The following is a 12,801-nucleotide window of genomic DNA, read 5'->3' on the forward strand; positions in this document are numbered from 1 at the left end:
GTAGAGTCGATAATCGTTGTAAATTAAAATAGTACTTTACAAAGTAGTAAAAACAAGATGGAATCTATTGTACTGTACATATAAGAAGACATCATAAGTAAAAAAACTGATGTTTTTATGATCATTCAAACCTTTTTAATGTAATTTTTATGTATACTTTATTATTTTTTTTAATCAAACCCCAACTAAAGAGGGACTCCAAAAGAGTTCAAATGCATTTTGGGTGTTCTAGTGTATATTTAAGATTGAATCATTGTAAAGCTATTTTTATTCTATAACTATTTGTAAAATTTAAATATAAAATAAACTACTTTTGTTTATATCATCATATTCACTGGTGTGATAAACCCTAAGTTTAAAGAACCAGTTAAATTATCACAATTTAATGTAATAACTAAGGGCAAAAAACAACAAATAATATATTTGTTTGAACTTAGAAAACAATTTTCGTTCTTCCCTGAAAATTCCAACATTTCATATTACAAGACCTAATACAAAACTTAATTATCAGTTTAGAATGAAGAAGTTTTGGCTAAAAGGATTTTAGAACCAACCATTCTATTTATTTCTGATTTATCTCCCATGGATTCTTTTTAAAACATTTTTAATACTAAAAATTAATGTAATTTAAAATTTATAAAATTTAAAAAAATTAAAACTAATAAATGGTTCAAAAAAATGTTTCTAACATCTCTATGAGCAAGTGCAAAAACTGTAGCTTCTCAAAACTCTTATTAATATTTGTTTTTTTTATATTTAAACATGTAGGTAGATTCTTCTAAATTCATATCATCCCCAAACCTGATTACCAAATTTTGTGAAAAACTTAACATAGTTAGGAAAACTTAAGTTGTTTGATAAACAAGTTATAAAGCTAAATGTTGTAGACTTTCATTAGATCTCATTTTAAAATTTTTTTCATATTGTTTTCATTAACTATTTACAAACCTATAATTTGAACAATCTAGATTTTTATAAACAAATCGGTTGTTATGAATTGAATTTGTATTTCAATTTATAACAGCTACATCTAGTATATATGATTTTTATACTAATGTGTTAGTTATAATTCATTATAACTAACACATTAGTATAAAATTATTATTAACATTTAATAATGTATAATTATTAAAATATCAATATTTTTAATATTAATGACTTAATTATCATAATATCCCAAATAATTTTTTTGGAAATAATAAAACCATGACTTACAATTTCTTGTAATTGGTAAACATACATGGTGTATAACTCTGCAAAACAAGAAAACAAGAAAAAGAATAAGTACAGCTAGATATATAATTCATATAAAATAGATATCTAAGAAATCTTTGTAAAAATTCTTAATATTACAATGTTACAATGAATTACCAAGTATTTGTCCCATTTTGTTACTGTCTGATTTCAACAGAAATGTTTATACTAACAGAATATCAAAAAAATAAATAAATAATAAAATTGAACAAAAATTTGGATGTTCCAATATTTTTGCTATCTAATGTTCAACTTCAAGAGCACACATGAATGTTGTTATAAAAACACAAGAAAAAAAACAAGTTAAAAATCTCTAAGATAACAAATGGCATTATTCTTACAATGTCAAAAGAACAAAAAATATTTATATAATTTTGTAATTTATTATTATTATTACAATAAGAAATTACAAAATTATATAAATATTTTTCTCTCTTCATTCTGTGGCACTAAGAGGGTGATATGATTTATTAATTTAAAATATTTATATCTTTTATGATTTAGTCATTTAAAATGCAGTGGAAATTCAATTATCTAAAATGATTTAAAAAAAAAAAAACAAAATTAGAACATGTAACATTGTATACACTACAAAGTGGTGAGTATAATGCAGAGAGACCAAACTCTTCATGTAAGTAGAAATCATTACATCATCTATCAATTGTACTGCCAGGAAATTTACTTGAAATATAACGTTGAGTTATATTTCAAGTAAATTAATTTACCTTTAAATACAGTAATTGCATTACATTACTACTGTTCATTAAACTTCAAATGCACAATGCCTGATGCATCTGAAAGACAAAAACAAATCAGTTTTTGGATTATCCAAAATTTCATTTATCTGAAATCCCTAGTCCCATCAAGTTTGGATAATCAAGTTTCTACATTATATAATTATATGTTTTAAATAATTTTGTAATTTTATGTTACTTTTTAACATTAATCTAATGTAAGAATGATGTAATTGTCAACTTGTTTATATTTGTATCAAAATCTCTATCTATATAACAAATATAAAAATCTATTAACTTAATTTTTGATTGACCAAATGTAATTGCCTTATATCAGGTTATAATATGGCTATTATTTACCAATTATTCAGTAATTTGCCTAGAAGAACATGTTAAGCACCATCTCTTGATAAATTTTGATAATTATAAATAAATTAATATTTAATTTACCAGTGGTATGTGGTGACATTTGATGATAGGGAAGCTGTGCCCTGGATAGAATTATTGGAAGAGTTATACAATATTTTAGTGTCTAGCATCCACAAGCTATACTGCGAGGTTGGTGCTCTGTAAAGCGAATGCATATACAGTGGACCTCACTTAATGAGCATAATTCGTTCCAGAGTCTTACTCATAATGCAAAACACTCGTTAAGCGAAACAATTTTTCCCATAGAAATTAATGTAAAATACGATAATGCATTCCATGCCAAAAAAATGCCCAAATGTTTTATGTATAACGTTTATTTTTTAAAAAAAATGTACAATATACACTGTTAAGGAGCATGAATCATCATCATCTTTTCTTCTAGTGCAGAATGAACCATCCTGGAATGAGAATTTGATTTGCAGAAACAAAAAAAAATCACAGCTAATATGTTTGATAAACACTCCAAACAATATGCCAAATTCTTAGGTTATGTAAAGGCTATAATATTAGAAATTAATTAATTTGACTAGAGATAGGCAGTTATGTCTCATATTAAATTTAATAATTATAAATAGTTAATTTTTAATTCAAACATTTCTAAAATTTAATTTGGAATCGGTCATTAAATTTAATGACCCAAGATTTTGGCATATTGTTTGGCGTGTTTATTATATAACGGGCTATGGTTGTTGATGTTTATAAGTAATATGTGTGATCACAAGTTTGGAAAAATATGTGATCACAAGTGACACTAAGATGCTAGCAGAACAAGCGCTAAATACAGACTGATGGAGCATGCCACATGTGCACAATTTGGGACTTCCACTCTCATCATCACTCGTTATGCGAAACATCGCTCGTTAAGCGAGGCAAATTTTTACAATTTGTTTTGCTCGTTATGCGAAATGCTCATTGTGCAAGGTGCTTGTTAAGTGAGGTTCCACTGTAATCTGGCTGCTTTACACGATTCAAATATTTTTGTCATGGAAGCAGTCCCGTATTCAACCATATTGCGCTTCTGTTGGGAATATGCATATACAAATTTACATTTGAATATACAATAGCAATCTTATCATTGCTTTTCACACATAGTATAGAAATTTGTAATAAGATACATAATGCAGTTACAGTCACAAAACAAACCTTTTTTACCAGTATTGAACTTGTGTGTCATATCTTAAAAATTTCATATTGAAAGAATAACTAGCCTTGCTTTATTAAAAACCCACAGATATGTTAATGTCTCTACTGACAAGGGGCTGGATGAATTTGCCAATTCAAACAAAAAAATATTACTGTATTTTCCAGCGTATAAGACGACTTTTTAACCTGCATGTCATAAGCACCTGCACGTCATAAGTACCTGCATGTCATAAGCATTTGAATTAACATTATCATATTGAAATCAAATCTGGTTTTGTTTTTTACTTTTATTTGGTGTGCATTGGAAGAGGGGTAGTCTTATACAGTGAGTATATCCCAAACTCTATATTTTAACTGTAAAAGTCAGGCATCGTCTTATACGCCAGAAAGTATGGTACTATATTAATAAAATAGCATATTGTATATAACTTGTATTTTGTACCAATTCAGTTTCTTCTAATATCTGTATTATGTTACTCTATATACCCATGGTGGCCAAACTGTGGCTCTTGAGCCACATGCAGCTCTTTTCTAGTATACTTGTGGCTCACTGCAAGATACTTAAATTTATACCAAATTTGTTTTTATTTTAATTTTGCTTTTATTATTTTTTATGTATGATTCCTGGATAATATAAAATAATAATATATTGTTTGAAATAAAAAAGTCAAAATATGGCAACGTTATACATTATTTATTGAAAAATAAATGTAATATTTATTAAATATCATAATACGTAAAAACATTAATAGAAAAAAATAATTATAATGCTTATTTATCCAAATCAACATTAAAAATGAATATATAATGAATAACAATTTCCATAACGTTAATAGTTTTGAAATTTATATTTCCTTATTGACAATTGAAACTAGGAAACGTTTTAGCATTTTTTGGTTTTTAAATTTAGATTATGCTACTTAATACGGCAATTATAATTTATTTATTATTAAAAAAAATTATATTGTATTATAAAACATAATATAAAATGAAATAATATAAAAAAAAAACAACACTTTAGCTAAGTATTTAAATGAATTGCTGTGGAAAAATATGTATATATGTATATGCGGCTCTTCAACAAATTCTGTTTTCAATACATGGCTCAAGTTCTAAAGAGTCTGGCCACCCCTGCTATATACCTATATTTTAAAAATTATCTAACTACATTATGAATAAAGTAATTTTTAAAATCTGCCACAAACCTTTCTTTTATACAGTACATAATAAATTGAACTTTTGATATTGCCTATCAACAATTGTCATTGCAAGCATGTCTTTGAACATTTACTTGGATATATCAACATATGTTCAACATCTGATAGATGCCCATATTAGAATGGATTTGTATTGTCAAGTCAAAGCAATGGCGTAGCGTAGTGGGGCAGCAGGGGCGGCACTTTAAGGGGCCGGCAAAATTTCACAATAAATAATAATAATACCTAAATAAGGGGGTGGCAAAATTTTCCTCCCGCCCTGGGCGGCTGACATCCACGCTACGCCGCTGAGTCAAAGTCTTGGAGTTTGTAAGTATACATCATCAACAATTCTGAAATGATACATCACAAGCAATGAGTCAACACCAAACTTGAAAAAATGTTATCAAAACATTTAATCTGATGAAAAAAGTATGTAGTAATGACATCATGTTGTGTACAAAAGTGTATGAATTGCATGAATGTTTAAAAGGTCAACAGAAGACAATTCTCTTCTTGATAGACTAGCTTCAGCAAAAAAATGAAATGATTTCAAAACCAAGAAGAGATCAAGACTATAGGTAATTAATAAATGATCTAGTTAAAACTGAGAATTTTATGATTCATTATTCTTCATGAGGACATGAAAATGCATTGTTGATAACATAAAATTATACACTTGTTTTCACATTATTCTGAAGAAGTTAACAGATGAACAACATGAAAAACATGCATTCATTAGCAGAGAACTAATCAACACAGTTCATAAGATATAGATATCTTAAACAGTAATTAAACTAGCAATTAAATTTGGTGTTTATTATACAGTTCATGGAAAAAACATATCTCACTAACATGGAGATCAGCCTCTTTACAAAGGCAAAAAACTAAGATCTAAAGAGAAGATAATGCTTGTGGTTCTTCCTTGATATGAATGGTTTGGTATGTTATAAGTTTGTTCCTGATAATAGTCCTACATTGACATTCTCAACTGCATCCATAACACACAACAGACAACAATGAAACATATCTCTGGACAAGCAAAAAGTTAAGTTCTCCATCAAAACAACACCCCAATGTATCACACTCTTATTTACTAAATATCTGATAAAACATCAAATACCTGTACTTCCAGATTCCCTACACACTAGACCCACAAACTTTCATGTCTTCACCAAAATGAAAGTTCTACTGAAAAAATTTTCAGATTTAAATTAGCTGATGAGATAAAAAGTGTTGTGACAATTGCAACTCAGAGAGGTAATGCAGAATAGCTATAAGTTTTAATAAGTGATATACACTGTACACTTATAAAAGTATGCAACTGCAGTGTTTATTTTGAAAATGGTTTGTAAATACTTATATGTATTAAAAATTTCTTTATTTTTGACTCTACCACTTATTAAACTTTTATAGTAAGAAAACTTAATTCATGTTGATTGTATAATTGGACATGATTGAAAAACTTCATAAACATTTTTAATATATTCAAGAGTACTTGTTATAATAGCCGCAATAAATACAAATATTCAACCAAGTTAAGTTCAGTATTAAAAAGACATGTATTATTCACAAATTAAGTTTATATATTCCATTCCTTCCATAGATGCAAGACATTTTTTGTTTTAATTATATCTACATACTTCACTATTTACTATTTTGCAAATAAATAAACAAAATTCTTACTGAAACTAAATAATAAAAAAAATAATGCTTTCTAATATGCAACAGCATTTTTGCTTTGGAATTTATTTTGAACTTTTGAATGTTTGTATTGCTTGTATTCTTTTTGTTTGAGTTCGTTTAACTGAAGATGGCTATTTAAGATAGTCGAAAAAGTTATTATCGCATTAAATCTTTATTGCTCGTTAAAGGTGTTTCTCATTAAAAGGTATATCTCGTTAAAAGGTGTTGTTTATTTTATTTACTATTTTGTCATGTTTTGAATTATGACATATTTAAAATGTTTTAAAGGAATAAAGTTTGAAAAATTATCATGCTTTGTTACTTTGTCAGCACTTTTAAAAATTTGTACAATTATTACTTTTTAAACATGCTAAAACAAGCAAAAACTTTTAGCAAAGATATATTTCCAACTAAATATATGAGGTATGACAAGAAAATGACAAGACTGAAGCTGGAACTTTAAATCTTCAGTAGTATACTCACTTTAGTTGTGTTCTCCTTCAATGTATGATCCTTCTGCTTCCACACAGTGCAGCATTTGAACTTCCACTGATAAAAATGCTGCAGGTTATCATTTGTAAGGCTATGCAGAAGCTCTGTTGTTTTCTCCTTGACAGCAGAAACCAAATCAAAATGGTGTCCCAAGCAGACTTGACTTTAGGGAAAAGGTAAAAGTCACACAGAGCTAGATCAGACGAGTATAGTGGGTGTTCAAATAGTGTGACTTCCTTCTTGGCCAAAAACTGCTTCACTAACAGAGTGGAATGAGCTGGTGTATTGTCCTGATGGAGGATGAAACCATTTTGCCACAAGTGTTGCTGCTTTCTTCTGACCCATTCCCACAAAGATTCCAGAACTTCTATGTAGTAGTATTGGTTCACAATTTGTTCCACTTTTTGTACGTTTTCCTCAGTTTTTGATATGCTGGGTCGTCCAGAACATTCATTGTCTTTCACATCCTCTCGGCCCTCAGAAAATCACCTGTGCCATTTGAATTCATGTGCAAGACAAAAACATGCATCTCTGTATGCTTCACATAGCAGATACAAAGATTCAGTGGCAGTTTTTTTCAATTTCACCAAAAATTTCAGGATGTTATGCTGCTCTTCTTTCAAGCTCACCATGTTTCCAACACACACTAACAACACATCCACTCACAACAGTACTCGCAGCAATCTAATAGCAGTAACAAGTTGAGACTTGCTGTGCTTGTTCTAATTTGTTCAAGGTTGTTTACCCACTCACTTCAGCCTATGTGCAGACATTGAGTGCAGATAATCACAGTCTCATTATTTTCTAGCCACACCATGTATATTACAACAGTTTATGCATGTGCATCTTTCATCAAATATATATTTCTAAATATTTATAAATAAAAAACTAAGTTTTCTGATATTTCTTAAACAAATTTCAAGATATTTTTTATTTCCTATTTTTTTATATATATATTTTTTTAGACAGTTTAAGATCATATTTTTCATATCAAAATTTGGTCCAAAAGTTCTAGAATTTTCACCTAAAATTTTGAAATACAATAATCTTACATAATTGTTTTTGTATATTTTTCTATATTAATGATTTAATTTGATTTTCAAATTTTATGTCTAGGTTCATGTAGTTTTTAAACTTCAGATCATCAATTAAAGGTTCAGTAAGCTCACTTCCAACTTCCCCATTTCTAATGCTTTAGGCAGAAGGTTCCAACTAACATTTTTTTTCCCTTTCATTTTTTAAACAAATTTTCCTCTGGCATCTAACAAGAATTTGAAATTCTACAGACTTATTTTATATTGATTTATTCCTTTCATTTATGAATTATAAATATTTGACTTGAAACTAAAGAGTGATAACAATAATATGAAGTCTAATAATTCATGAAAAGTCATTTTATATCAAACTCTTTGCTAATTTTAAATTTAAAAAAAAATATATCAGTGCATTTTGGTTCTATTTGTGAGGTTCAAGAAATAAAATTTACTAATAATTAAAAAATTAATATAAAAATTAAAGTATAAAAAATACCATAAGGAATTATATCATATTTATTGAAATATATGGAAGAAAAATAAACCTTAGAATTGATAAATTTGAAAAACTATGAAAAAATAGCATCACATAGCATCTGAAACAATTCTATCTGCAAAATTTTTAACTTTTCATTTAAAAGTAACATTAGATTTAAAAAAAATTGAAGACTAGCTAAATTTTATATAACGGGTGGGCAAGCAAGAGTTCAGTGGGAGCCGAAATGTAGGTTTTGCAAAATGCATGGGAGCCGCAGTTCTGTACTGTATGGCGGATAGTATGGTAAGGCGCACAATTTTATTACATAATATAAATATAGTATAAAACAAATATTGAATTTTTTTAATAAACATATTTTCACAAAATTATAAAAATAAAATTGTAATAATAATAATAAAAAACAGAAATTAAACTTTCAGCAAGAGCCGCACGTACCTCAAAAAGAGCCACATTTGCCCATGTCTGTTACATAACATAAAATGAAATTTTGTTATTAATTAAATATTCATATTAAATACAGTGATATATTAATTTTGATTTAGTATAATTTTCTAACTGTAACAATTCAAAATTATCAAGTCATGCAGTTTTCCTTTCAGTTAAATGACAAGACTATGCATATGATTACATTTTAGTTAACACAGTTTATAATTTTTTTCCATTTGTCCTTACTTTTATATACTGATTACTAACAGGATTAAGTCAAAAAAGAAAAAAAAATTGTAGAATTTACTATAAACAAACAAATCATAGCTCTTCTAGTTAATGCACAATGTTTCTCTACCATCAATTATAAGAAAGTTTTTATAATTTATTAGAAGTTTAACAGAAATTCAATCAATCCTAGTTTAAGGTATTTATTAACATTACTAACTAGGTTACATTAATATAATCATACAATACAAAGATAAAGTTAAAACTTTCACTCATACATTGTTCGACATACACTATTTTATGCAATACTAACAATTATAATTTTGTCAAAAAAATTTTTTATTTATGTGATAAGATTTTGCACTACCAGAGAATATCAGTGGATTGGAAAGATTACACATCATTTTTATACAGCTAGAAAAGCCAAAAGAAATCAAAAGTCAGAGCAATCCTTCATAGAATACAACGACCTTTCAAAACTTACCTCTTACAATACTAAATGATTGTAAAATCAGAAATTCAAAAAAATAAAATAAAATTGAAAGAGTATCAGAAAACATTTAAAATTTTATATTTTCCTCTTTACAAGCTAGAATACTATGTATGATTGGAAGATCAAATCATACATGGTTATTAAAGTATCAGCCTACCACTGTGAAGACACATTCAAATCAGAGATTGAAAAACCCCAGGAATTTTTCAAGACGATAGTATGTCCCAAATGTATTAGGCCCATCCTTCACATCCAGGTTTTCCATTCTGGGCCTGCCAAACCCATAATCAGCTTGATTAAAAGGCCTTCTTAATCAGTGGCACACCCAGAGGTTCCACATGTAGTATAGCGAGATTATGCAAATTAGAAGAGAAATAACTCAATCTCTATATAATAGACAGTTGACCTTTGACCCGATATGATTTTGGGTGTTTTCAATAGAATTTAGACAGTTAGGGACACACGCCTGCATTCCGTCCCGCGAGATTATGCAAATTAGGTGACGGAAAAACACGGCTTCTGCAGTATTCTGGGATCGACCTTTGACCTCTGCAGTAACTCGGGCAGTGTTCAGTAGAGTTTGGACACTTGCAGATTCTAAGGGAGTTGGTCTCCGAAATTATGCAAATTAGTTGCCAGGAACATACGACTCGTTTCTAGTCATTTAGGGACCGCACCCTTTACGCTAGAGATGGGTCCTCTCTAGTCCTTGCACACTCGGATGCACACTTGTTCTTAACAGGAGGATTCGCCACCAACACACACAAATTTGTTCAAGGGGCCAAGACACCCTCCAAAGGAAAAAGGAAAGAAACACTAAAAAAGTTTTCCAAAAATCTTTTTCTAGTTAATATTTCTTTTGTTTATTTATATTGTGTCGCATCTACTTTTATACTCCTTACGGATAAACAGTCACATAAGGTAGAAATTTTATCGAATTCGCATTAAAAAGTTATTTTATCCATTTAACTCCATTTCCCAGAGATTAAATCCAGAGCATGCCATTGCCGTTAATACCAAAGAATGTAGAGTAAAAACAGGCCAAAATATTTACACAATACAAAGCATATTACCAACATATAGTACACATACACTAACAAAGCTAGATTATTTACAACAGAGAATTATAAAGTTTCTCAAAAAACTGCCGAAACATTTAAAAAAAAAATACTATTGGGTTGGCCTGTCTAACTAAAAGGGACAAACCCAATAGTATTGGCATAGAATCATCATCACTCTTTTGATTTCTTTGGTTTTTGCTCATATTAGGATGATTTTAAAATGTTTACTATACATGATGGCCTCTGGCAGAGATAAAATCTATCCCACAAAATAAAATTAATACACATAATTAGCACTATAAAATAATTAGCAAATATAAGCGTACTTCTATAAGATTTTTCGCATTCCATCTATTATATTTGAGTAGTCGATTCATTTCTGTAAAAAAAAAAAATGAAAGTATTAAAGGATTAGTACAAAGCAGCACAATACATTACAGGCACAGTGTGATTCGACGTTATTTATCTGCCATCTGGAGGCGTGGTCCTGATTTTTAATTCGTGTCCTCTTCCTCTACATGGTACTACATTTAATTTTTAATAATTTTTAAAAATATTTCGTATTTTATTGAATCGTCGAAATTGCAAATATTTTTTCTTGTTACTACTTATTTATGTTGAATAAATTCCATTATATTTCTTTCAATAATTACTCGATTAACTTGTTTATAATTAAATAGACAGAATTATAAACAATAATAAATATAAAATAATATAAGCACTTAAAATGATAATAGATCGATATTATATTGATCTTTTAAAAAGATTTGAAATGCAAGTGTCGCGCGTAACTTCGGTCATCCGGCTGCTCCATGGGGAATTTTATTCTAATGGGAAGACTTTATGCTCGCGGGAGGACTGTAATAAGGATCAAACTTTATCAAGGGGTTATCACAGATATCGAAGACAAAATGAAAAATTCTTCGGGTTTGTCGATCGCTGGGATTCGATTCTAGGTCCCCAATAGGTTGCCAACTTTCGGAGTAACAAATTCCAAACACAGTATGAAAATACACCAAGTTGAAAAATAAATAAATAAAACGTATGACAAACTTGGGAATATTATTTATTTCTGTTGATGATGATGAAACAGATAGATGGCCGAGCCGGTTACTGTTCGGCTTGCCGCTTTTGGGACCAGGATCAAATCCGGGAGAAACAACTCCAAGGATGCACTTTTAGTTTCAGACGGATCGATCTTACAGATCGGATCAGTCTTTGTCTCGTGATACAGATCAATTCTATCGTGTGTTAGTTGGCGGAAAGTATACAAGTAGGATCGAATCGCATTTACTTCGTGAATAAAAAACTGCTCACATAATGGCAAAATGAGAGTGTAGCCATTCATATTTAACATGCAATTTCGCAAAACTGTCTCTTACTACTTTTTTTTTCATCTCAATTTATCGGATATTTTAATAACGTCTTTACTACCATTTGTTTTAAGTTTTAAATACTTTTCATTGTCGACAGTTAAACGTATTTCTTTGCTGTCAGCTTCAGCTTGACTTTAACCACGGAGGTCGCCATCTTTAGCTTGTTTTATCTGATTCAAACGATCCTACCTCCGCTCGGATTAGTTTGATTGCGATTTAGTTGATCGTAGATAGCGTTTGTATACGCGGATAGAGATTGATAATGTTGTTAAAGTTCGTTTGTATACAGCAGTGATTCTCAAAGTGGGGGTCGCGACCCCCAAGGGGGTCGTGAAAAATATTTGGGGGGTCGCTGAAAAATTGATGCCAGATCAATTTTTTCAAATATTTTATAAATTTACTATGGATTCATGTTTAGAAATAATAGAAATAAAAAATATATAAAATAATTTTTACTTAAATAAATTGCACATATAAATAATAAAAATAATATAAATATTTAAATACGAGCCTAACCCCCTCCCTCCGGGATGTTTTTTGACACATACTTATTCTTCGAGGGTCCTTTGAAATTTTTAAGTGCAGAAGGAGGGTCGCGGTCCAAAAAGTTTGAGAAACACTGGTATACAGGATTTGAACGATCAGAGTAATCTTGGATCAGTTGTCCAAATGTATATGCACACAAAAAATTTTTCATGGGCGGTCCTTTCCGGATATATGGAATACCTGTCCTCAACCATTCTGTTGTCC

General features: G+C 29.3%; 1 protein-coding gene across 1 annotated transcript in view; it reads right to left on the reverse strand.

Annotated features, from left to right (window-relative positions):
- Positions 1-11,120, reverse strand: part of CPT2 (Carnitine palmitoyltransferase 2) — a 56,390-nt gene extending 45,270 nt beyond the window's left edge. The window contains exons 1-2 of the mRNA XM_067273020.1: positions 11,002-11,120; positions 1,216-1,253 (exon numbers count right to left, since the gene is read on the reverse strand). Of these exons, the coding sequence (XP_067129121.1) occupies positions 1,216-1,253; positions 11,002-11,052 (89 nt within the window). The 5' untranslated portion in view covers positions 11,053-11,120. The remainder of the gene's footprint in view (positions 1-1,215; positions 1,254-11,001) is intronic.
- Positions 11,121-12,801: the final 1,681 nt, after the last annotated feature.

This window comes from Centruroides vittatus, unplaced genomic scaffold (genome assembly GCF_030686945.1).
Source record: "Centruroides vittatus isolate TY-2023 unplaced genomic scaffold, ASM3068694v2 contig_460, whole genome shotgun sequence".
NCBI classification, from domain to species: Eukaryota; Metazoa; Arthropoda; class Arachnida; order Scorpiones; family Buthidae; genus Centruroides; species Centruroides vittatus.